The sequence below is a fragment of the Vipera berus genome (assembly GCF_964194415.1).
Source record: "Vipera berus genome assembly, chromosome: 3".
NCBI classification, from domain to species: Eukaryota; Metazoa; Chordata; class Lepidosauria; order Squamata; family Viperidae; genus Vipera; species Vipera berus.
This window is the reverse complement of record NC_138204.1, coordinates 1,373,509-1,399,811: the sequence shown is the minus strand read 5'-3', so window position 1 is coordinate 1,399,811 and position 26,303 is coordinate 1,373,509. Positions and strand designations below refer to the sequence as shown.

Below are 26,303 nucleotides of genomic sequence, written 5' to 3'. Positions count from 1 at the left end.
GGGAAGGTGCGCGCCTGCGCGGTCCGCCCCGAGCGCTCGCGCCGGTTGCCGGAACGACGCCTCCGGGCATGCGCGGCCGCTCGCGCAGGCGCCTTGAGCGTCGGGAAAGGTAAGGGGGCGCGTCTGCCCCTCAGGAGGCCCGAGCGAGGCGGGGGGGGGGTCCTTCTCCGCTGAGGGCGCTGCCTGGCCGCCCCTACCGGGCCTGGGGGCCCCTCCCAGGCGGGTCCCCGGACTCTGGGTCAGCGCCAGGGGCCTAGGCAGGACCCGTGGGGGTCTGGGGAAGCCGCCCAGGTACGGGGTGCTTAAGACTAGAAGTCAGGAGTTCTAATCCTGCCCTGGGCAGGAAAGCCGGCTGCGTCACTTTGGGCCTAGTCCCCCTCCCTCTCCGCCCAGCCCACCTCACAAGGTTGTTGTGAGGAAAAGAGGAGGAGCACAAGTCGTCCTCTACTTACGACCACCATTGAGGCCAATGTTTCCGTTGCTAAGCAGGGCGGTTGTTAAGTGAGTTTCTCCCTCGCTTGATGACCTTTTTTGCCAGGATTGATGCGTGAACCACTGCAGTTGTTAAGTGAATCATATGGTCGTTAATCGAACCTGGCTCCTCCCTTCCCCCCCATTGGCTTTGCTGGGAAAGTCACAAAGGGGGATCGTGTGACTCCGGGACACTGCGACCGTCATAAATACGAGTCAGTTGCCAAGCGTCCAAAGTTTGATCGTGTGACCCTGGGGGAGGCTGCAAAGGTCTTTTGAGCGTGAAGCCTGAGCATAAGTCACTTTTTTCAGTGCCGTTGTAACTTTCAATGGTCACTAAATGAGTGGTCATAAGTCAAGGACTTCCCCTATTAGGTATGTTCACTTCCTTGAGTTATTTATTTAAAAATAAATGAATAAAGGCAGGATGTAAGTGAATCAATAAAAATATCCTTTTTTTTCTCTTGCTGGCAGGATGGACACCGAAGGAACCTGAGAGCGGGGCAGCGGCAGCCATGGCCATTTTCGACACCCCCCAGGAGGCCTTCGGAGCCCTGCGTCCCGCCTGCGTCCAGCTGACCAAGGCCCAGACGGTGGAGAACGTGGAGCGCCTCCGCTCACAGTTGCGGGCGGTCAGCGACTCGGCCCTGCAGGAGCTCCAGGAATACGTCCTTTTCCCTTTGAGATTCGCCCTCAAGACCCCCGGGCCGAAGCGGGAGGGGGTGGTCCGAAGCGTGGTGCAGTGCGTCGGCTTTGTGCTTTCGGCCACCTGCGTGAAGAAGGCGGATCTCCTCCTGGAGCTGTTCTCCGAACTCTGTGTCTGCCTGGCGTCCCCCTCCAGCCCACCCCAGCTGGCCCCGTTGTCGGAAGAACTGAAGCAAGACGTGGCCCAGGCGCTGCTTGCGTTGCTCCACTCCGCTTACGGAGATGTCCTGCTGTCTCTCTACCAGCCTTCCAGCCTTCCCCAGCTGGGCTTCGCCGTCTCCCTGCTTTTGGGCCTTGCGGAACAGGAAAAAGCCCGGCAGGTTAAGATCACCGCCTTGCGGTGTCTGCAGGCTCTCCTTCTGCAGTGTGACTGCCCCCAGGGTCACCAGTCCCTGGAGAAAGAGGAGATGAGGCAGTGCGGGGATCTCTTTGCCTCCTTCCTCCCTGGGGTCTCCATTGCTCTCTCCAAGGTTATCACGGGAGATGTGAAGCAAGGTCACGCCGTGGCGGTCTCGGCCATCAAGCTCTTCTCTGGGGCTGTCAGTCTGGTGATGGCCGATGAGCAGCTAGCGCAGATCCCAGAGGAGGGGAAGAAACCGGCCTCGGAAGAGAGCAAAATACAGGCCCTCGTGGTCCGCCGAGACTCGGACTGGACGAGAAACACTGCATGCAGACTCTCCATCCTGATCGAGAAGGTGGTTGGATTTGGCTCTGTTCACCCCCACTGGAAGGTGCGATGGGAGCTGGTGGAAATGGCTCGCCTCCTCCTGACGACCTGCGGGCGCTCTTTGGTGGACTCAGCCGGCCAGTTGCTGAAAGCCTTAGTTGGCCTCGTGAATGATGAGAGCGCCGAGGTCCGGCGGGAGAGTGAGAGGGCGTTGGAGGATGTTGCTGCACAGGAGAGCGTGGCTGGGAACAGGCGCCTGGCCGACCTCCTGTCTGAGGATCTCCACTCTCTGGCCACTTCTCTGCCTCGCTTCATGACCTCCCAGAACGACCGAGGCAAGATGGCCACCTTAAACCTGCTCCTTGGGTACCTGAAGCTCTTGGGCCCAAAGGTGAGCCTGGTTCTCAACTCGGCCTCCCACCTCCAGCGTCTGTCCAAGGCCCTGATGCAAGTCCTGGAGCTGGAGGTGAAGGATATGAAGGTGGTGGAGGAGAAGGGGGGCGCCCCGGAAGCACTTCAGCAGCCCTGGCCGGTCGGCCTCCAGAGGAAGTACTTCCGCTTCTTCACAGATGAGCGGATTTTTCCTCTCCTGCAGCAGATTTGCCGGGCTCTGGGCAGCCACGGGAATCTCTACCTGCTCGTGGATCACTTCATGGACCTGTACAGAGAATCGACTGTCTACCGGAAGCAAGCCGCAGTGGTTGTCAACGAGCTGATTGCTGGAGCCGCAGGGCGGGAGGCACAGAACGCTTCGCTGAGCTCAGAGGATCTTGTGGCCATCGTCACTTCCGTGCTGGAAGAATATGTGGACTCGGGAAACTGGCATTTGGTCACCAGCTTGGAGGGCCAAGAATCTTGGGCCGAAGCCGCAGGTTCCAGACCTCTGGCTGTGACGTACGAAGCCTCTCGGGGGCCTCTGTTGCCCCCAGAATCGAGCCCCAACATCCGCTGTATGAACAGTAACATTTGGCAGATCTGTCTCCAGCTGGAAGGGATTGGCAGCTTTGCCTCTGCCCTGGGGAAGGACTTCCGTTTCCTGTTGATCTCTGCTTTGTACCCCGTCCTGGAAAAGGCCGGGGACGGCACGCTCCTGGTCAGCCAGACTGCAAAGTGGACCCTGGCTGGCATGTGCCGGGCCTGCGGCTACGTCTCCATCCCTGAGCTGCTCAGGCAGAACGCTGATTACTTGGTGAACGAGATTTCCTTGCGTCTCAGGCACCCAGCCGAGGAGGCCCAGGCCTTGCGGGTGCTGGAGGCCATGCTCCGACACTCAGACGCCCGGGTGGCCCCCTTGGTGGAGGACCTGGTGGAAGACGTTTTGGCCAGGTTGGATCAGTGCCACAGCGAACGGGCCCCTTCCTTCTTGGCAGCTCTCCGTACCCTGATGGCGTCACTAGGTAAACTACGAATGAGAGATTGGGAGGGGTTTTCGGAATGCCGGAGCTTCAGAACTTGCCGGTTGTGCTTGGCTACTGTTTTACCCTTAAGATAAACTCACATTTCCAGCCCTGTTAGCCTCCGGATCTGTTAGACTTCAATTCCTATGTTCCCCAGCCAACGCAGGTAGTCCTCAATTTGCAACGGGTTGCTTAAGGCAGAGGCCCCCAGCCTTTTGGGCACCAGGGGCCAGTTCCGTGGAGAAAGGTTTTTCCGCAAACCGGAGGGTGTGGTTTTGTGTGCTGCCTTGTTTGTGCGGACTGGTTGCTGGCATGCCGCCGCCTGGTACCAGTCCACGGGCCAGGGGTTGGGGACCCCTGGCTTAAGGTTAATGTTTAAAGTTAATGACCAATTTAAAAAACTTACTTGGCACCAATCCTCAGAATTTTGACTTCCACATAGCGCACACACACACACACACACACACACTTGGCCACGTGATTGTATTTTGGGTGCTTGGCAGCAGCGCCTTGAGTCCACCTAATGGCACTTTTAAATGTTTTTGCCCTTTTCTGACAAAAATGCCCATTGGGCAAGCTGGATTTGGAGTTACAGCCATGCGATTTGCTTTAATGACTGTGTGTGTAAAATGACTGTGTAAAAACACTCATAAAATTGAGTCCGGTCTTATGGTAACTCAACTTAATGACTGCAGCCATTTACAGCCAGAATTTTGAGCTCTATTATGGTCATACGTTGAGGACTCCTTATATGAGTCCCTGCTGGAATCCACTCACCTCCAGATGTCCCAAAGTTGCTTGTTTCAAGAGGCAACTGGACTTTCTTGTTTTTCCTTGAAGACGTTTCGCTTCTCATCCAAGAAGCTTCTTCAGCTCTGACTGGATGGTGGGGGAAGGGAAGGATTTATACTCCTTGCAGAGAGCTGGTCATTTGCACTCTTTTAGAGCAGACGTGTCAGAACTCGTGACATCACGTAACGTCATGCAACGTATCAGGATGCTTTTGCCATTGCCGTCAATGGGGTGCGTGCAGCTTCTGGATGATGCGTCCGGCCCGTGGGCCGGCAATTTGACACCTGTGTTTTAGAAAGTGGCTGGGGCTACTTGGAAGTTTATCTGTGACCTTAAGGTCACCTGAGTGGTGCAAATACAGACAAACCTCCAAGTGGCCTTAACGACTCTCCAAAAGGATGCAAATGACCAGCTCTCTGCAAGGAGTACAAATCCTTCCATTCCCCATTCTCCAGTCAGAACCTGAAGAAGCTTCTTGAATGAGAAGGGAAACGTCTTCGAAGAAAAACAAGAAAGTCCAGTTGCCTCCTGAAAAAAAGCCCCTTTGGTACAACCAGGACCCGGGTGACTGAGATTGTCCGTAGACACTTACCTCTGGAGGGCATTGGGAAGGCCAGCAATAAACCACAGGAGCAGTTAAGCCTGCCTTTATGTCTGACTGGGTTTAGAAGAGGCTAGACCAGGTTAGGAGAGCTAGCTTGGCGTCGTGCAAGGGTGTCCCAACTTTGGCAACTTTTAAGACTTGTGGACTTCAGCGCCCAGAATTCCCCAGCCAGCCTAGGAGTTGAAGTTGAATTGAAGTTCGCAGGTCTCAACGTTGCCAAGGTTGGACACACACACCCCCGGTGTGGCGGTTAAGGATCAGGTTAGAAAACCAGAGTCTGGGAGTCTCCGAAGTTTTTACCTTAGCCCTGAAACCCGTTGCTAATCTTGGCGCCGTCACCTTCCTTCAGTCCTAGAAAGGGAACAAGAACAAACCAGTCGCAAAAACCTTTTCAAGAAAACCCGTTGGGACTTGTTCAGGAATCGGAAACGGGCTTGGAAACGCACACAAAAGACCAAGATGGAGTCAGCTACCTCGTGGCCTAGCCTGGCTTAAGAGAGCCCCTTTGATCCACTGATCATTTCTCAGATTCTTGGGAATCGGTTTATTGCTTGGAGGTTGCATGCGGTGTGAATGTAGCAGTTGGGTTTCTCCAACTTGAGCTAAAGGCTTTGCTCATTTGCTAATCATGCGTATATGGCTGCCCACCTTAATTAATGAAACTCTGGTCAGGGAACAGAGAAACGTGTTACTTAACCTAGTTGGCTTCCAGGTGGAATTCAAGACACTGGTCACCACCAATCAAGGCCTGTGTAAGGCCCGGTTACTCGACGGACTGCCTGTCTACCAACTCTGACTTTACCTGTCTGTTATATTTGGGCCGGGGAGTAGGGGGGCGGCTGTGGTCTAGGTCCCCTCAATTAAATGTCGCCTTTTGAGAGTGAGGAAGCATACCTTCTCTGTCACAGTCCGGCTTTCTCTTACATCGTCCGACCTCACCTAGGTGAGGTCGCCCCCCCCCCATTTAAGGTTTGAATCAACAGTAAGAACGAGCGTCCCAAAGGTGCTTTTCGTGGCTTTTTTTTTCCCCTTGAAAATATTTCACTTCTCATCCAGGAAGATAAATAACTTTTATTGTCGTTCTTTTTTTTTTTTACTGTGGCCACACTGGCACACATTAAAAATGAGATTCTGTTTCCTGCTCTCAAAAGCGTACATGCGCATAAACATGCTGTATGCAACGCGTGTGTATATATACCTGCCCCCTTACGCATGAATACCTATAAATATTAATCCCCATCCATCTTGAATGCATAGCGGAAAGAGGAAGCTCGAGAGAGAACCGAAGCTTCTTCAGATCAGAACTCGGATGAGAAGCAAAATGTTTTCAGGAAAAATAAAAAAAAACCGAGGGTGTCCAGTTGCCTTTTGAACCCTTTGGGACAACCAGGACCTGGATGATTGAGAATCTCGGTGGACATCAGTGCAAATGGTAATGCCCGATTATGCCCAGTTATGCCAACTCCATCCAGGCCAGAGAGGCTGTTGAGCTTCTGCCAGGAAATCATGAGCTGGTTTGCACTGGGAGGACCTGTCTCCATCTTACTCCAGCCAAGACTGGGTGGCTGGGGGGGTGTGTGGACCGCCCGGATCGGGGGATATTCTATCTTTGACCTTGGAACAGGAGAACGTTTCCCCATTCGAAAGTGGCGCACAATTTGTAGGTCGTCTGGACTCACAACTCCTTCCTCACGCGCAGGTGGCTGCTGAGGCCAGGAAGACCTTTGCATGACTTTTATCTGGTGCACCAGTTGTGCCCGTTCCCAGATCAGGAACCCTTCACACACTCACACTCACACACTCACTCTCTCACACTCTCTCTCTCTCTCTCTCTCTCTCTCTCTCCCCCCCCCCCAAAGGCAAACTGGACTTCTCTTGCTGTTCTCTTTGACAGCGTTTCGCTTCTCATCCAGGAAGCTCAGAATCGGAGACTAATTAATATGTTAAGATGGGCAAGCAAATAAACATGCTGAACAATTCTGAAGAGGCTTCTTGGATGAGAAGCGAAACGTCTTCAAAGAAAACACCAAGAGAAGTCCAGTTTGCCTTTTGGAGAGAGGAAAAAAACAAAAAAACCTTTGGGACAGCCGTGACCTGGAAGATTGATTGAGAATCTCCATACACCAAGGGTCTTCAAACTCGGCCCTTTTATGACTCATGGACTTCAACTCCCAGAATTTCTCAGCCAGGCATGCTGGCTGAGGAATTCTGGGAGTTGAAGTCCATGAGTCATAAAAGGGCCGAGTTTGAAGACCCCTGCCATAGACCTTCAGACGCAGGCATGGGTCACCTCCCAGTTTGACTCCTACCGTGCTCTCTACACGGGCTGCCCTTGACCACCGCTAGGAAGCTGCGCCCGGTCCAGAATGCAGCAGCGCAGGCGGCAGCGGTAGGCACACTTCGGTTTGTAACCTCTGCTTCCTGAGTTGCACTGATTGCCAGTTTGCTTCTGGATGTGATTCAAGGCTGTCTCGAAGGCCCTCCCTCGCACAGGGCCTGCTTACTTGAGGGACCACCGCCTCCCATACCATCCACCAGGCCAATTTTAATTTTGCAAAGGGTCTCCACATTCCTTCCGCTAAGCAAAGCCCTCTATCCATATCCCAGAATCCCCCTTTCTCTGTAGCAGCCGCCTGCCCTCTGGAATGAGTTTCCCCCAAGACTCGAACAGCCCCCCCCTTACTGGTGTTTCAAAGGGCCGCGAAACCCTGGCTGTGTGCAAGTGTGATTGAAGCCCTCTTTGCTTCTTTCCCTTCCTTCCCATCTGGATTTCTTCTCTCTCCCGTCATCGATCTTTTTTGTGTGCAGTTTTCTTAAATGTTTTCACATTTTGTAAACTGCCCAGAGTCCTTGAGAGTCAGATGGCATATAAAATTATTATTATCGTCAACTGCACTAGACCAGAAAACGAGCAGCTGCTAACTACAAGCTTCAAGCTACGCGTGCCTGCGAGAGAGAGAGAGGGGGCTGTACATCCATCTTGCACCTTTTTGTCCGGCCTGACAGTGTTTTATGTTCTAAGCGCAGGTTTGTTTCTTGGCAGAAATGAGCTTGGCATCTATGCATTTTTATTTATTTTAAGGACCAGATTTCTACCCCGGGGGGTCCCCAGGTCCTGGGCCGTGGCGTGTTTGTAGCCAGACCGCGCAAGTGATGGGCAAGTCTGCATGCGTGAAGCTCCACTCACACGAGTGGAGGGTGCTTGTGGTCACGCGTGAAGCTCCATTTGCGTAAATGGAGCTTCGCTTGTGCGAGTGGAGCTTTGTGCGCACGCCAGCATCTTCCACTCGATGCGCAAAGCTCCATTCGCACAAGCGGAAGGTGCACACACAGGCATGCTGCTCACACCCATGGAGTTGTGCACGCGTGTGTGCGCCGGCCATTCACACACCCCTGCGCTGGGCCTCCCAGGTGGCAAAGTTGTGGACTGCTGTTCTACACCACCCACCTCACTTACACGACTGGGCAGTTTTGCAAATAAAAGCAGAATAACAGAGTTGGAAGGGACCTTAGAGGTCTTCTAGTCCAACCCCCTGCTCAGGCAGGAGACCCTAGACCAATTAACATCTAGACCAGTACCGGGCTGCGGCATGCCAGCAACCGGGCCGCACAAACAAGCCAAGCCCCATCCGTGAGATGAAGGTGTCACACAAAACTACACCCCCTCCAGTCCGCGGAAAGCCCTCTCTCCACAGAACTGGTCCCTCTGCCCTAGACCATTCCAGACCAGTGGCTCTCCGATCCCACAACTTCTGGAGGCAAGCCATTCATTCCATTGATTAATTGTTCTCACTGTCAGGAAATTCCTCCTTATTTCTACGTTTGTTCTCTCCTTGATTAGTTTCCATCCGTCGCTTCTTGTTCAGCCTTCAGGGGCATTGCAGAATAGCTTGATCCCTCTTCTTTGGGGCAGCCCCTGAGATATCGGACCTTAGATGTTGGATAAGTCATAATTGAACAAGGCCAAAGGAGCACGCGGAAGCCACCAACCCCTGCCCCCCCCCAAGGCTGCGTGCCACTCTTGGGCCCCCGTGCCAGTTGGCAGAGCCAAATGTTGATGTCCAAGAAGCCCAGGAGATTGGGGGCCCGCCTCACCTCCGGGGCGAGACCTTCCCTAGGGCAGGGGCAATGTCTGTTCTTCTAATGTCTTCTAGTCCAGGCCCTTGCTCAAGCAGGAGGTCCTACACCATTCCAGAGAAATGGCTGTCCAATCTCTTCTTAAAAACCTCCAGTGATGGAGCACCCGCAACCTTTGGTGGCAAGCTGTTCCACTGGTTAATTGTCCTCACTATTAGGAAGATTCTCCTTAGTTCCAGGTTGCTTCTCTCCTTGGTTAGTTTCCATCCATTGTTTCTTCTCTTGCCCTCTGGTGCTTTAATAACTTGACACCCCCCCCCCTCTTCCTTGTGGCAGCCCCTGAGATACTGGAGCACTGCTATCATGTCTCCCCTAATTCTTCTTTTCCTTAGACTAGCCAAACCCAAGTCCCGCAGCCGTTCTTCGTCTGTTTTAGTCTCCAGGCCTTGGATCATCTTAGTTGCTCTTCTCTGAATTTTTTTTTCCAAACTCTCAACATCTTTTTTGTGATATGGTGACCAAAATTGGCTGCCCTATTCCGGGTGTGGCCTCACTAGGGCTTTATAAAACGGTAATAATACTTTGCGTGATCTTGATTCTGTGCCTCTGTTTACACAACCTAGGACTGTGTTAGCTCTTTTGGTGGCTGCTGCACACGGCTGGCTCATGGTCAAGTGATCGTCCACGAGGACTCCAAGGTCCCTCTCACAGTGGCTGTTTTTGAGCCACGTCTCGCCCAATCTGTACTTTTATACCTTTGGTTTCTCCTGCCTAAATGTAAAACTTTGCTTTTCTCCACAATGAAACTCATTTTGTTGAATAGGCCCCATTGTTCCAGTTTGTCAAGATCTTCTTGGATCCTGAGTTTGTCTTCTGGGGTGTTTGGCATCACTGGGGGTCCATCTCATTGCCATCTTGGGGATTCAGTTGTTCTCCATGCAGAGAATATGACCTGGAAGTTGGAGGCTTCTGCTCGTGGCAATGTTGTGTAGTATGCAGGAGAAACTCTTTCGGAGCGCTTTGTGATTAGTACATTAGTAATATGGTCAAAATAGTAAATCTTTAGGTTTTGGCAAAGGCATCTTAGTTGGAAGAGGTCATACGTGTTCATACTTCCTGATGCCTTCCAAATCCTGCTGGCATAAAAGGCTTTAAGGGTCACTTTAGAGGCGGCAAACAGAGTTTAAAGTTTCAATGGATGGAAACTAATCAAGCAGAGAAGCAACCTAGAACTAAATTTCCTGACGTTTAGAACAATTAACCAGTGGAACAGCTTGCCTCCAGAAGTTGTGGGTGCTCCAGCACTGGGGTTTTTTTTTAAAGAAGAGATTGGACAACCATTTCTCTGAAATGGTGCAGGGCAGGGGTCCCCAATGTTGGCAACTTTTAAGACCTGTGGACTTCAACTCCCAGAATTCCCCAGCCAGGATGGCTGGCTGGGGAATTCTGGGGGTTGAGGTCCACAGGTCTTAAAGTTGCCAAGCTTGGGGTTGGGGTCTCCTGCTTGAGCAAGGGTTGGACTAGAAGACCTCCAAGGTCCCTTGCAACTCTGTTATCCTGATGTAGACGAACTAAGGGTTTTCACCAGAGGTTGGTCTGAAATTCTCGCTGCCACCCATCCCATCTTTGATCCAGGAGGCCCAAATGCATTTTCCTCCTCTTGGCAGCTTCCTGGTTTGGGCCAGAGCAGCAGACCCACCACGAGCCGGAAGGTGGTTCTTCCTGCCGGCGGGCACAGAGGCTGACCAACCTGCCCACCGCAGCAGAAATGGAAGAGTTCTTTTCGGCATACGTGAAGCAGAAGCGGATTGCAGAGGGGGATCTCGAGGAAGAGGAAGAGGAGGAAGGTTGGTAGATCCATAAAGGTCTGTGGCCGGGCAGGAGGATGGGCAGTGCTCCCACAGCTGTTGGGCCGACGGTAAACGTCTGGCCAAGCAAGTTTCCCTTCTGCCCCACTGGCTGTGCCCACAGCTGTGGCTGTGGTGTGGTATTAGTTACACATAATATTGCAACAACGTGTGAAAGCAGGGGCTTTTGAAATAGGAGATGATAAGACAATGGCGGGTTGGAGAAGAGGGAAAACCTGCATTTCGAACTAATTGGAGAATGCGGTTTGTGACTGTTAATTGGAGGAGGGAATTGCGTTTGATACCATGCGCTATGGGGAGGAAAATTCAGATTTTGGCTGCGACCCAATACGTGCCGATGCCCTGCTGATGCCGTGCTGCTCGAATAAAGATTCTTTAAGGTAAACGATGCCTCGAATTTCTTGGAAGAGTTTCATCTGTCGGAGCCATGACATTGGCCTCTTGCCTCCCCAGAGGATCCTGCCGTGCGGCCCAAAGCACCGGAGGAGACTCCTGGGCCCGAGAGGCCGTTGCCCTTGCAGGCCCAGATGGCCAAGGATGTCCTGGAGAGGGCTGTCCACTTACTCCCCAGCAAGAGCCTTGCAGTCCGGCTGAAGGTAAGGGAAGCCACGCCACATCAACGCAGCGCAGCCATCCTCTGATGCCGTCAAGCCCTCAAGTGCCCTGTCCTTGCTTTGGTTAGCGCAGGGGTGACCTCTCCCTTCACCTGCTCAGGTGTCTTTTTAAGTTTTGCTCCAAGTTGTTAAGCAGGGAACAGGGGTAATTCGGGGCGAACGAGGAGACAGAACCCAGATCTCTCTGGATAAGCAAAGGCATTTGTTTACCTGAGCAGAGGTGGGTCCTCCGCGGGATTGGAAGAACCCCAAATGCAGGGTGAAGCAAGTATGGGTGGGTTTCTTGCTTTTACTCAGTCGCATCAGAAGAAGCCAGCACACGACAGATCAGATATATGTAAGTTATAAAATATACTCATTTGTGCCTTTCTGTGGTTTTGGACCCATGTTTAACCCAGAGCAGGGGTAGGCAACCTTGGCTCTTTTATGACTGGTGGACTTCAACTCCCAGAATTCCTGAGCCATCCATGCTGAGGGGAAAGGGAGAGGTTTCTAAGCCGATCCGTGCTGGCTCAGGAATTCTGGGAGTTGAAGTCCAGAAGTCATCAAGAGGGCCATAGTTCCCCCATGCTGGCTCAGGAATTCTGGGAGTTGAAGTCCACCAGTCATAAAAGAGCCAAGGTTGCCCCCCCCCCGACCCAGAGACTTGTGGTTTCCTTTGGAACTTTCCACAGCCCCAAAGCAAGGCTGAGGCCTGAACGTTAATTCTTCCATCTCAGCCTCTGTACCTTTTAACCAATCCTCAGAGTTGATCAGAATCGTGGCGCACAGAGAGGCATGTTCTTGTCAGGCTCAGAAGGACCTGACCTCGTAAAGGAGGAGACCGTCTTGAGCAGAACACCGAAGCTACCCTTACCCCAAGCCGAGTCCGACTGCCCTGGGCGAGGAAGGCCCTCCTCATGTGTTCCTCTTTTCCTGCTGGAAAAAGGTTCTCACCGGACTGGAGCCGGATGAGAAGGACACTTATCCACTCCACGGCCTCCAACTGAGGCATGACATGACTCTCCATCTTCCTTCTTGCTCGGCCTTTGCTTAAACTTCTCACTGTCCATAAGGACCGAGCACATTATACGTTGTGGCGTCCTTGGTGCTCTCTGAACTTTGTTTTCTTGCAGATGTTTCATGACCCAACTAGGGAACGTTATCAGTGCTAGAAGGGAGGGTGTGCAGAGAGGACAAGGAAAAGGAGAGGAGGAGGAGGAGGAACTGGGGTCCTTGGTCCTCTCTGAACTTGGTTGTTTTCCTGCAGATGTTTCATGACTCAACTAGGTAGCATCATCAGCGCTAGAGTTGGGTTTGTGGAGAGGACGGCTGTGGGGTCCTTGGTGCTCTCTGAGCTTCGTTATTGCAAGCATTTCGTGACCCAACTAGGGAACATCATCCATGCTAGAAGGGAGACAGAAGGCACGGATGATGTTCCCTAGCTGGATCGTGAAATCTCCATAAGAAATCAACCCATCTCGAGAGACCACTAAGGAACCCACATTTCAACCCCGAGCCACAAATTCACACATTACGAATGAGAGTCTCAGTCCTCTGTTTCCCCAACGTCACCGCTCGTCTCCCTTAATCCTGGCATGCTTATCCTCTGACTCTGGGGCTTCTCCTGATAGGCCCTCGATGTCCTGGAACTCTGTCTGGTGGTCCTTGGTCCACATGAAAACGTTCTCCTTCCACTGGCCCATCGGGCGTGGCCGGCTCTCGTTTGCCGCTTGATTAACGACGACCCCTTGGCTGTTCTCAGAGCCTTCAAGGTAAGGCGAATCTACATGACCCATCCTAAGGTTGCAGGATCCCATCTGGGTTGGTCACAGGGACCAGAGGAGGAGGATAATATAATAATAATGAGGAGGAGGAGGAGGATGAAATATCACGACGTGGCCATCGAAACTGCGCGATTATGGATGAAACATGTAACAGTGATACCCATTGTCATCGGGGCACTGGGAACCATGTCCCAAAACTTTGCAAAATACATCAAGAAACTGCAGCTTCCTGCAATAACTCCAGCAATGCTGCAAAAAAACTGCGCTACTTGGAACATTTTACACTTTAAGGAGGTACCTGGTTGATACCTAGGACGCTGGCAGCAACCCATGTCAACCATCAGCGCCAGTCAATTTGAATGTTCAGTTGACTGAGGTTCACGTCTTAATGAATAAAAGATAATGTTGTTAGCTGCGAAGTCGTGTCCGACCCATCGCGACCCCACGGACAACGTTCCTCCAGGCCTTCCTGTCCTCTACCATCTTCTGGAGTCCATTGAAGCTCACGCCTACTGCTTCGGTGACTCCATCCAGCCACCTCATTCTCTGTCGTCCCCTTCTTCTCTCGCCCTCAATCTTTCCCAGCATGAGGCTCTTCTCCAGTGAGTCCTTCCTTCTCCTTAGGTGGCCAAAGTATTTGAGGTTCAGCTTCAGGATCTGGCCTTCTAAAGAGCAGTCAGGGCTGATCTCCTCTAGGACTGACCGGTTTGATCGCCTTGCAGTCCAAGGGACTTGCAGGAGTCTTCTCCAGCACCAGAGTTCAAAGGTTTCAATAATGATGATGATAGAAGGTTTAGAATTGTGCTGGAGGGCAGCCTCAGGGAGAATTTCGCTCTCTCCTTCTTTCTTCCTGGGAGAAACAAGCCCAGGGAAGTGGGTCACAGGACCCTGGCCAAGGGCGCTCTCCTTCCGTTCAGCAGGTGGGACCTGTCTCGGGGGGGGGAGTGACCACTCGGTGGGCTTCCCAACAGGTGCTGTGCACTCTCGGAGCCTGCAGTGGGGACTTCCTGAGGAGCCGTTTCTGCAAAGACGTCTTGCCAAAGCTGTCCGCCTCCCTTGCCGCCCAGGCCCCCACCAGCGCCCACGCCGGGCCCGTCTACGGCCACAGCCTGGCCTTCAAGCTGCAGCTGGCCGTGCTGCAAGGCCTGGGCTCCCTCTGTCAGGCTCTGGATCTGGGTGAGTACCACACAACACTCCAGGCTGAGGTTCCTGTTCTGGCCTGCCGTAGTTCACGCAGGGATCCCCAGTCCGTGGACCAGGAGCGGGCCACGGCACGCCAGTAACCGGTCTGCACAAACAAGCAAAGCCCCGTCTGTGGGACGCAGGCAGCACACAAAACCAGCCACTCTCCGGTCCGTGCCTGGCTGAGGAATTCTGGGAGTTGAAGTCCACAAGTCTTAAAAGTTGCCAAGGTTGGGGACCTCTGCTCTAGACTGAGGTACCCATTTTTGGCGCGTTCAGCGCCGAGCTCGCCTTGACTGAATTGTGAGTTGTGCCATGAACTCTTCCTTTCCAGTTGTCAGGACCCACCCCAATCCACGTCTTAGGAAGACAAAAACTCTTGGAGTCAGTTCTAGTCCAAAAGGAATTTTTACTAGGACATGCTTGATTGTGGAAATACAAGACAGGACTTGGTATTGTTTTACAAATTGAAACTTTATAAAGAGTTCCCGGTTCAACCCCCCTTCCCTTGACCCCATTTGGTCAGCCCCCCATCCTTCTACTTCGTGTCATCCCTTTCGTGGGAAAGGGAAAAAAAGGAACTTCGAATCTTTATGGTTATTGCCTTCTTCCTCTCCAGAATTAAACGAAGACACAGGCCAGATGCCTTCTTCTCTAACCCTCCCTTTTGTTCCCCCCAGTTCAAAAGGTTCCCTTGGTCTTTGAAATAACCTAAGGCAGGCTGAATCCACATCCACTCCTCCTTCCTCGGGAGATGGCAGAATCCATGGGGGGGGATAATGTTTTAAACATACATTTATGAATGTGATATAAATGGATTCTGACACCCATTCCTCCTTGCTCCCCTTTCCTGGCCGGATTCCTCTTCCTGCCAGAGAAGGCAGTTAGAGGCAGGTGGGAAGGCCGAGTAATAAATGTATTATGGAGAGGACTCGCACTGATCCAGCTCTCTCTTCTTTGTCAGAGGCACAGATGCCCCATCCTGCGGAATTCAGTCCTTGCTGGCAAAGCCACTGCACCAGGGGTCTTCAGACCTGGCCCTTTTACGACTGGTGGACTTCAACTCCCAGAATTCCTCAGTCGGCCATTTTGATGAACCTGCGGGCTTGGATCCAGACTCTCAGGGGTCTTCAGACCTGGCCCTTTTGCGACTGGTGGACTTCAACTCCCAGAATTCCTCAGTCGGCCATTTTGATGAACCTGCAGGCTTGGATCCAGACTCTCAGGGGTCTTCAGACCTGGCCCTTTTGCGACTGGTGGACTTCAACTCCCAGAATTCCTCAGTCGGCCATTTTGATGAACCTGCAGGCTTGGATCCAGACTCTCAGGGGTCTTCAGACCTGGCCCTTTTGCGACTGGTGGACTTCAACTCCCAGAATTCCTCAGTCGGCCATTTTGATGAACCTGCAGGCTTGGATCCAGACTCTCAGGGGTCTTCAGACCTGGCCCTTTTGCGACTGGTGGACTTCAACTCCCAGAATTCCTCAGTCGGCCATTTTGATGAACCTGCAGGCTTGGATCCAGACTCTCAGGGGTCTTCAGACCTGGCCCTTTTGCGACTGGTGGACTTCAACTCCCAGAATTCCTCAGTCAGCCATTTTGATGAACCTGCGGGCTTGGATCCAGACTCTCAGGGGTCTTCCAGCTTGTCCCTTTTACGACTGGTGGACTTCAACTCCCAGAATTCCTCAGTCGGCCATTTTGATGAACGTGCGGGCTTGGATCCAGATTCTCAGGGGTCTTCCAGCTTGGCCCTTTTGCGACTGGTGGACTTCAACTCCCAGAATTCCTCAGTCGGCCATTTTGATGAACCTGTGGGCTTGGATCCAGACTCTCAGGGGTCTTCAGACCTGGCCCTTTTATGACTGGTGGACTTCAACTCCCAGAATTCCTCAGTCGGCCATTTTGATGAACCTGCAGGCTTGGATCCAGGCTCTCAGGGGTCTTCCAACTTGGCCCTTTTACGACTGATACCTGGCTAAGGACTTCTGGGAGTTAAAGTCCACCAGTCATAAAAGAGCCAAGTTGGAAGACCTCTGCACTACACTTAGTCCTTGACTTACAACAGTTTGTTTACTGACCGAAGTCACAAAAACACCGAAAAGAAGTGAGGTAGGGCTGTTTTTCACACTTAATAACCATTGCAGCATCCCCGTGGACACGTGATCAGAATTCGGAGGCTTGGTAACTGGCATGTACTTGCGATGGGTTGCAGTGTCACGGAGTCACGTGATCCCCCTTTGTGACTGTCTGACAAGCAAACTCAACGGGGGGAGTCAGATCCACTTGGCCACCGTGTGACTGACTTAACAACTGCAGTGATTCACTTAATAACTGTGGCAAGGAAGGTTGCAAAACGGGCTGAAACTCCCTTAACTCTCTCACTTAGCGACAGGAGGGTTGGGCTCAGTTCTGATTGTAAGTCGAGGAGCACCTGCAGTTGACTCCAGGGAGGGGCTGGCGTGTGCCATGACCCTCCCCGCATCTCCGTGGCTGGCCTGGGCTGCCTCGTCTAGCAGGCTCTCCTGGACAGATTTACCCAACCTTTCCGGCTTGGCGTCCCGGAGGGGAGGGGGTGGAAAGAGGGGAGGGTTTTGTGGGGGGGGCAGGCGTGCAGGAAGATGCGTGCACACACGATCACCCGTTGCTTGCGCAAGTGAGCCCCAGAGCACCCGCGACACTCATGCGTGGGCATGCAACAGCCAACGATCCGGTGGTGGGCCGCGGCCCACAGATTGGGGACCCCTGCTCTAGGGAGATGGGGGGCAGGTGTGAGGGGGCTGTGGCTGAGCACTCCTCCTTTTCAGCTACCCATCTTAATTGTCTCTGCAGGCGAGAATGACCTGAACACGGTGGTGGATGCCTGCCTGCCCTACCTCAGCGCCAGGCAGCCTGTGAGACTGCAGGAAGCTGCTCGCAGGTAAGACCGGTGTGCCCGCAGGTAAGACAGGTGTGCCCGCAGGCTGCAGAGAGAGCCTCAAGGCTGCAATCGGAGGAGGTTTCCATTCGGTCTTGGGTGGCTGCTCACTCTCTGGCCTCTGCAGGGTCGATCTGTTCCCTGGAGGCCCTTGCAAGTCCTTTCCCAGATCAAAAAACATTTGCGTCGCACCGTTAACTCCAGCCAGGGAACTGAAGTTCGCCTACCCCCCAAATCCGCCAAGATCGAGACAGGTTGGTTCCAGGGCGCTCGGGCAAGTGGTCCAAGGCCCAGAGCAGAAATAATGAAAGTCCCAAGAAAGTCTGGGTCACCAAGCCTGGCCACTTTAAAACCTGTGGACTCCAGCTCCCAGAATTCCTCAGCCAGCATAACTCCATCCTCAGTTCTGGCCATAAGGCAAGGACTGCCTGCTAGTTGCCAAAGCTCTGGATTTTGACGACCGGGCCACAGGGAGGCTGCACCGTTCGTTAAATAGCACCAGCCCTTAGGCTTATCTACCGCTTCACAGGCCTTCACCCTTTCTAAGCGGTTTACACAGTCAGCCTGTTGTTTCCCCCCCCCTCAACAATCTGGGTCCTCATTTTACCGACCTCGGAAGGACGGAAGGCTGAGTCGACTTTGAGCCGGTCAGGATCGAACTCCCGGCACTGGGCAGTGAGCCAGCCTGCAATACTGCATTCAAACCGTTGTGCCACCAGGGTCCTTCCTTCCTTCCTTCCTTCCTTCCTTCCTTCCTTCCTTCCTTCCTTCCTTCCTTCCTTCCTTCCTTTTCCTTCCTTCCTTCCTTCCTTCCTTCCTTCCTCCCTCCCTCCCTCCCTCCCTCCCTCCCTCCACACTTAGCAATAGCCCTTAGACTTAAATACGGCTCCACAGCGCTTTACAACCCTCTCTAAATGGTTTACAAAGTCAGCCTATTCCCCCCCCCTCAACAAGCAGGGTCCTCATTTTACCCACCTCGGAAGGACGGAAGGCTGAGTCGACCTTGAGCTGGTCAGGATTGAACTCCCAGCAGTGGGCAGTGAGCCAGCCTGCAATACTGGATTCGAACCGTTGTGCCACCAGGGTCCTTCCTTCCTTCCTTCCTTCCTTCCTTCCTTCCTTCCTTCCTTCCTTCCTTCCTTCCTTCCTTCCTTCCTTCCTTCCTTCCTTTTCCTTCCTTCCTTCCTTCCTTCCTTTTCCTTCCTTCCTTCCTTCCTTCCTCCCTCCCTCCCTCCCTCCCTCCACACTTAGCAATAGCCCTTAGACTTAAATACGGCTCCACAGCGCTTTACAACCCTCTCTAAATGGTTTACAAAGTCAGCCTATTCCCCCCCCCCTCAACAAGCAGGGTCCTCATTTTACCCACCTCGGAAGGACGGAAGGCTGAGTCGACCTTGAGCCGGTCAGGATCGAACTGCCAAATTGCTGGCAGCCGTCAGTCCACGGAGGAAGCCTGCAGCGCTGTTCTCCATCACCGCTGCGCCATCACGGGCGCTCCTTTTTTTCAGTGGCATTGTAATTTTGAACGGTCAGCAAACAAACGGTTGTAAATAGAGAACTACCTGTCTGCCCCCCCCCCCCCGGATTCTTCTGGTGGAGTCAATAGTGCAGATTGCCCTGCCAGCCTGCCTGATCCCCTCGGAGATTTTGGGGTGCAGCAGCGCCCCCCCCTTCCCCCCGTTCAGCCTGGGTGGGAGGACCTGCCCTAGCTGGTCGCCCCAGGAAAGCAAAACTCTTTGACTCCATTGAGGTTCATCAGAGGAAAGGAAAGTCCAATGGAATCTGGAGGCCCCACGCAAAGCGTAAAGCAGTTTCGTTCCCCCCCCCCAAACCCAGCCTCCCCCCCCAAAACCAGTCCACCAGCAGCCAATGCAATGCCGCAAAGATGTTTTGAGAATGCTGAGGTGCCGGGCAGATAACAGGTCATCCTCAAGAGGCAGCGGCCTTGGAGTCAGGCTGGAACCGTCCATCTTGTCTCTGAAGACGATCCCCCTCCCTAATTCCCAAGCGGTTAAGCATGTGTAAGATACCAGCAGTCCCTCCTCTCCTTTCCCCCCCCCCACTTCCAACCGAATGTCGTGAGCGAACCCCGGTGCCCGGCTAAGCAAAGGCGAGCTGGAATCGATAACACTTCACCGAACACAGCGAAGGTGGTCAGAAGTGCAGGCTGGGTTCACCCCGGAATCTTTCGCCATGGAAACACAGGTTGCTTGGAAACTGCCAGAGACATTATTTTTAAAGAAGACGGCAAGCCACCCGGTCCAGTTTCTCCTTTATAAGCTTCAGAGATTTCCAAACCATTGGAGGAGCCATTGGTCTCCGATCCCAGCAAGCCATCATCATCAGCTGTCTGAAATGGGGCCTTTAACCACTTGAGGGTTCTAGATAGCCAAGATGGCGGAGATGTTTTCTTACCGGAGTTTCTGGACAGATGCAGCCAGTCGGCATTGCAGAAGCAGGCTGCTTGGCTGGGTCATGCGAACAAGACTCTTAACGTTGCAGAAGCAAGCCCTCAAAAGGAATGGGGAGGTGGGCTGCCTGCGGGAATACTTTGCAGGGTTGCAGGCGGAAGAAGATCAAATGCAGGAGCCAAAGAGCTTTCTCGAACCTCTGCTGGCATTTCCCAGGTGACCTCAAGACAGCAGCGCAGCCAGTCTCACGTCCCTTCAATAATGATGATGATAGGGACCTTGGAGGTCATCTAGTCCAACCCCCTGCTCAGGCAGGAAACCCTATACCATTTTTGTAGACACGGTGGGCAGAAAAAAAAGTCAGCTGATGTTAAGTAGTACAATCGCTCGGCCTCTTTCAAGGGTGGGTTTCCTACCAAGCGGAGGCTGAAAGGAGCGGTCCTCAACTTTACAAGAGCTCATTTAGTGACCGTTTAAAATTACAACTGCGCTGAAAAAAGTGACATGACAATTTTTCACACTAGTGGCTTGAAGCATCCCCAGGGTTGTGTGATCAAAATACAGATGCTGGGCAACTGACTCATATTTATGACAGCTGCAGCGTCCCCGGGGTGTGTGTGTGTGTCATGTGATCCCCTTTTGCCACCTTGTGACCAGCAAAGTCAATGGAGGAGGAAACAGATTCGTTTAACGACCGTGTGATGAATAGAATGGAATGGGATAGAATAGAGTAGAGTAGAGTAGAGTAGAGTAGAGTAGAGTAGAGTAGAATAGAGTAGAATAGAATAGAGTAGAGTAGAGTAGAGTAGAATAGAGTAGAGTAGAGTAGAGTAGAGTAGAATAGAGTAGAGTAGAGTAGAATAGAGTAGAGTAGAGTAGAGTAGAGTAGAATAGAATAGAATAGAATAGAATAGAATAGAATAGAATAGAATAGAATAGAATAGAATAGAATAGAATAGAATAGAATAGAATAGTTGGAAGGGACCTTGGAGGTCTTCCAGTCCAACCCCTGCTCAAAGCAAAGTCCTTATACCATTCCAGACAAATGCCTGTCCAATCTCTTCTTTAAAATTTCCAGTGATGGAGCACCCACACTTCTGGAGGGAACTTCTCTTCCACTGGTTAATTGTCTTCACCATCAGGTTGCTTCTCTCCTTGATGAGTTTCCATCCGTTGCTGCTGCTTCTGCCTTCTGATGCTTTGGAGAACAGATGGACTGCTTCTTCTTTGTGGCAGCCCCTCAAGGCTTCTATCGTCTCTTTCTCTCTCTCTCTCTCTCTCTCTCTCTCTCTCTCTCTCTCTCTCTCTCTCTCTCTCTCTCTCTCTCTCTCTCTCTCTCTCTCTCTCTCACACACACACACACACACACACACACACACATATTCCTTCTTTTCATTAAACTAGACAATACTGCTGCAGGGATTCACTTGTGGCAAGAGAGCTGGTAAAAGGGGGCAAAACTCAGCGACAGATTTTGGGCTCAAACGTGGTCGTAAGCCGAGCACTAGCTGTATACGAGATGCAGATGTAGACAGAACAGTCAGGTAGAATTGGGCCCAGAGGGAGCCGCGCGTTCAGCCTCGTGTGTCGTGATTGCAAAGCAGCTCCGGCCGAATTTCCATCCGACAGCCGCATCGATTGGGCTGTGGCAGCCTGACAGGGAAACCTCTTCCGTGCTCCCCGAATCGTCCAATCAGTTGAACGAAAGGAAGGAAATCTTATCTGGCAGGAGGATCACAAGAGGCGGCCGGATTTAAAGCAGGCATCCTAGAGCAGGGCAGTTGAGGGCTGATTGATCGATGAGGCCCCGTCGGGTTGCTTTTGACGCCCGCCGGCCACCTAAGTGACTTTTCTCCACCACGATCTGTCCTTCAGCCGCTGTTTTTCAGATCTCCCCGCTCTGTGGGGGGTTTCGCGCAGTCCCGCTTCAGAGAAAAGTTGGAGGTGGAAAGCTCGGCTTGGTTTGCCATGGCGACATTGGGTGGTGCCCATTTTTATAAATCAGCCTTCCTCTGTCTAAACCAAGAAATCCATAAGGCCATTTTCATGGTTTGAAAATGCTTCCCTAGCTAGACAGCTCCGTTCTCCACTTCTTCCTCCAGGCTGGGAGAGAATAGGAAAAGAGATGAGAACTGAGGGAGGGAAGGAAGGAAAGGAAAGGAAAATGGAAAGGGAGAGGAAGGAGGAGAGGAAATAAGGAAAAAAGTGACAGGAAGGAAGAGGAAGAGAGGGAGTTCCCTACATCTTAAGGGCTGTATATTCTTACGGTAGGGACGCGGTGGCTCAGTGGGTTAGGATGCTGAGCTTGTCGATCGGAAGGTCGGCAGTTTGGCGGGTCGAATCCCGAGTGCCGTGTAGCAGAGCGAGCGCCTGTTACTCGTCCCAGCTTCTGCCAACCTAGGAGTTCGAAAGCACGTAAAAAATGCAAGTAGAAAAATAGGGACCACTACGGTGGGAAGGTAACAGTGTTCCGTGCGCCTTTGGCGTCTAGTCGTGCCGGCCACATGACCACGGAGACGTCCTCGGACAAGCGCTGGCTCTTCGGCTTTGAAACGGAGATGAGCACTGGCCCCTAGAGTCGGAAACGACGAGCACGCATGTGCGGGGGAACCTTTACCTTTATTCTTAACAGTACTTTTTAGTGAATTGTGCTCGTTCCTGTTCTACTATGGTCTTAGCCAACTAGTAGATGTACAGACATTAGAGAGTTCTTGTCTCCCTTCGTCCTCCTCTAATTTACACACACGTTACTTTCCTCTACACTACGTGCTCCGTCATTCCGTCTGCGGCTTAAAAATCCTTTCAAGTGTCTTTTCACTTAGAAAAGAGGGGAAGAGGGATAGATGACCCTAGCCTGAGCCCCCGGGAAGTCCAGTTTGGGGAATCTTGTCTTGGTGTTTAATGGGTGCCGTCCAACGGGAGTGAGCGCTGAGGAAGTGGAAAGTGAAAACCGGATCCTGGGTTTGCAAAAAGGACGGCGTTTGAAGCCAGAGGAGAGCTGATTCGGGGGAAGGAGATAGCAGCCTTTAAATTGTGGAGTAGGACACTTCTCCGTACGGGAGGCGTTGGGCAGAGAGGCTGGAGGGCCGTTTGGGACAGGGTGCCCCAGAAGGAAATGCTGGTTTGTAGACTTGGCTTGCTCTGTTCCGTGGCTATCGAAAAGAATCTTGGAGAAAAGTCGAGAGGTGAAGCTAAAAATCAGAGTTCCTTAAGCCGCCAGAGCCTGTTTGGACGCGGCCTTGGGCGGCTGAATGGATAGCCCATTTTGGAAATTGACCTCCTAAGACGTGGACTCATAAACTTAACAACGCGTGTTGGATTTGCACAAGATACGGAGCTACACCAAAGATTAATGAAGCTTAGCATGTTTCGAGAATAGATTTTTTATTTATTTGGTGCATGGCGCCCACTGGGGTCGTGCAATCACTTGATACACAGACATAAGTTTAAATAAAGCAGCAGCAAATATATATACATAAGGTACGTATGGCCTCACTTGCCATCCGCAGCCTTTTTCTCTACTCCTGCCTTTTTGCAGCGTTTTCCTTCGCCTGATGGAGCTTGACCCGGATGCCATATGGTTCTTCCTCTGCAATGTTTGGTGCCCCAGAAACCTGGAGGCCCCCCACCCCTCCATGCACCCTGCGAAACTAGCGGGGAGCGAGAAGACGCGAAACGAGTTCACGGACAACGTGCAGAGTCTCTTGGACCAGCTGGGCGGTTGAGGGCAAGGAAGGAGCGCCCGGGCGCACTCACGCTCTGGAGGTAGGAGGCTTGGACAGGGCCCCTCCGGGTAGGAGGGGAAGGGTGAGTGGGGTGCCAGCCCTTGAACTGGCCGAGTAGAGCTGGGGAAGATCCCCGTTCCTCCCCACACCACAATCCTGAGTAGTCGTGCTTGGAAGGATATTGCGACTGTGCCATTTTAAGCAATTTAGGAGACTGTGTGTAGCTCGGGGTCGAAATGAAAGGCCTTTGCTGTTCTCTTCCCCTGAGGTGGGATGTTTTCCTGCAGAAGTTTCATGATCCAACTAGGGAACATCTTCAGTGCTAGAAGGGGGGAGGGTTTGCGGAGAGGAGGAGGAAGAGGAAGAGGGAAGACCGTGGGGCCCTTGCTGTTCTCTGAGCTTGGTGGTTTTCTTGCAGATGTTTCATCACCCAACTAGGGAACATCATCAGTTATTCCATTCCCCTTCTAGCATTCCATCCCCTTTTAGCCCATGTTGGAAGAGCTACCTAGTGGCCATTCAGATGTCACTGTTAAGATGACGTTTTCCTTCACAGTTCTGCACCTGGCAGGTGAGGGCGTTCGTAAATTTCAGGCTTCGGCTGCAGAACATGCAGACATACCTGTGGGCTGGCAGAAGTCCGGAGCGGAGAATTTGATTTAGCTTCAGGGTCTCGGTAAATGTTTCTCAACCTTGGCCTCTTGGAAGACATGTGGATTTCAGCTCCCAGAATTCTCTGGCACTAATGCATTCCTTTTCATGGGTAGCCCCATTGTGTCCTGCTTACTCTCTTGTAATCCCTTCCTTTGCAATCTTTCTGCTCCAGGGGCTCAGAGAAAAAACAACAACCCGGCTTGGCTGGCTGGGGAATTCTGGGAGTTGAAGTCCACCGTCTTCAAGTGTCCAAGGTTGAGAAAACACTGTTCTAGATCAGACATGTCAAACACAAGGCCCGGGGCACGGATCCGGGCCACGAAGTGGTTTCATGTGGCCCACGAAGCCATCCTGGAAACAGTGAGGGAATGGCCCCCTCTGCCTTGGCCCTGGCCCAGAGACCCTCCTTCTGCCAGAGACCCTCAGATCTGTCCCACTCCTGCCCGGGCCCCCATAGGCACCCTTGATGCCAACGATGTAGAGCTGGCCACGCCCACCCAGTAGGCCATATGCACTCTAGCCACGCCTACCCAGTAGGCCACGCCCATCCTGGCCATACCCACCCGGCCCCCTGAGGGCAACCGCAATGCTGATGCGGCCCTCAATGAAATTGAGTTTGACACCCCTGCTCTAGATGATCAGAAGCAGAAAATGAGGCAGTAGCTGGCTACATTTGGTAAACAGCCTAACCCAGGGGTAGGCAACCTCGGCTCTTTTATGACTCATGGACTTAAACTCCCAGAATTCCTGAGCCAGCTGACTCAGGAATTCTGGGAGTTGAAGTCCATGAGTCATAAAAGAGCCGAGGTTGCCTACCCCTGACCTAGACCAAGGCTCTCCAAACTTGATAGCTTTGTGGACTTCAACTCCCAGTATTCCTCCGGCAGCCATGCATGTCGGGTTTTTTTCCCCCTCCCACTCCCTACAGCGGAGAGATTTCAGAGGAAAGGATTACAAGAGAGTAAGCAGGCCACAGTGGGGCTACACCTGAAAAGAAATGCATTGGTGTCAGGGAATTCTGAGAGTTCACGCCCACAAGTCTTAAAAGTTGCCACGTTTGGGGATCCCTGATCTAAATCACGAGAAGACTGCTCCTCACTACCTGGAGGAATGACAACCGGTCCTGAACTATGTTGAGAAATAGGTTTATGTCCCTAACCCAAGTCCTTCCGTCCTTCATTCCTCTCTCCCTTTCTGTCCGTATCTATCCTCCCTCTGTCGTCTAGGTCCAAGACCCCGGGGGCGCCCTGAGCAACCCTTTCCAGCACCAAGAGAGAAGCAGCTGACTTTAGCCAGTCTTCTCCTCTCTCTCCTTCAAAGGCTTTCCTGACTTCAGCGGGTGGTTGTTCCACAGGGCCGGGGTCACCACGGAGAAAGCCACCTTCCAGATTTCCGAGCATCCGAAGGAGGACCCTCCCGGCTTACCCACGCAGGTCCTGGTGCAAAAAAAAAACCCAAAAAACTTTGGGGCACCTAGAACCCGAATGGCCAGGGCTGCTGGCAGACGATACCCAGAACTGCGGCTGCATTTTGCCCTTCGACTCTCTGTTCTGACGGAAGCCACCAAAGACAGACCCGGTGCTAATCCTGGCTGGGCCCAGAACGGAGTCCGTTTCCTGGTTTGCCACGTGGATTATTAAGAGGCAGGTGGAGGAGCAGAGGAACCCAAAGCTTCCCACCCTCCTTTTGCCCCAGTGCTGCCAATGTTTGAGCTCAGCAACCCCCCTCCCCCCCCCCGCCACTGGTGTCCTGAAACTTTGCGGCATCATCCGTCCTGGGCGTCCTGGACCGTTGCCCGTTGCAGAGAGAGCAAACTTAATATGCAAAGCACCAGCCAGGAATTAAGCAGGCAGCGTGCAAATGCCATTTGCCTCCTCTGACCGTTGCGTAGCTTCAGACAAAAGCAATTTGCTCTGCCTGTAATAAAGCTGAGGCGATAACGAAGCTCTTGAGCCTTGTGTCTGCCCAGCACACTTGTGCACGCACACACACGCACACATCCTCCCACAGGCTGCCTCAGTGTCCACCAGGCACCACTGCAGCTTCCCAGGGAACGTGGAAGGGAGCTGGGGGAGGAAGGGGGGGGGAAATCGGTTGCCTTATGGGTCAGGCGCTTCTGACTTCTTTATTTGAGAAAATTTATATAGTCCCCTACTCGCTCCCAGCGACTCTAGACGGCTTACAGACAACGAAAACACAACGTAGGAAAAATAAAAGTAATTTTAAAAGATCGTAAAATAAAAATAAAATACTAACACACACACACCCCATTGCCACCATCATTCGAGTCAGCCCTTTAATGGGAAAACCATGTCGTTTAATGTGCAGTGTTTGTCCATCCCAGCCAATCAGCCTTCAGTTTGGGGAGCCCCAACCGTGTGTGTGTGTGTGTGTGTGTGTGTGTGTGTGTGTGTGTGTGTGTGTAAAAAAGTCATGGGGCTGCTGAAGCCCCC

General features: G+C 52.5%; 1 protein-coding gene across 3 annotated transcripts; it reads left to right on the top strand.

The window, feature by feature from the left end:
• Positions 1-77: 77 nt before the first annotated feature.
• Positions 78-26,071, top strand: TTI1 (TELO2 interacting protein 1). Of its 3 annotated transcripts, none has more exons than XM_081323737.1 (9): positions 78-109; positions 946-3,240; positions 10,381-10,560; positions 11,035-11,177; positions 12,809-12,949; positions 13,933-14,137; positions 16,976-17,063; positions 23,010-23,236; positions 25,077-26,071. In XM_081323737.1, the coding sequence occupies exons 2-8, from the start codon at positions 987-989 to the stop codon at positions 23,194-23,196; spliced, it is 3,198 nt and encodes a 1,065-aa protein (XP_081179863.1). In that variant the 5' UTR covers positions 78-109; positions 946-986; the 3' UTR covers positions 23,197-23,236; positions 25,077-26,071. The 3 variants fall into 3 exon arrangements, with proteins under 3 accessions (XP_081179863.1, XP_081179862.1, XP_081179861.1); XM_081323736.1 differs by lacking the exon at positions 78-109 and adding an exon at positions 130-846; XM_081323735.1 differs by lacking the exon at positions 78-109 and having other exon boundaries at positions 25,171-26,071.
• The last annotated feature ends 232 nt before the right edge of the window (positions 26,072-26,303 follow it).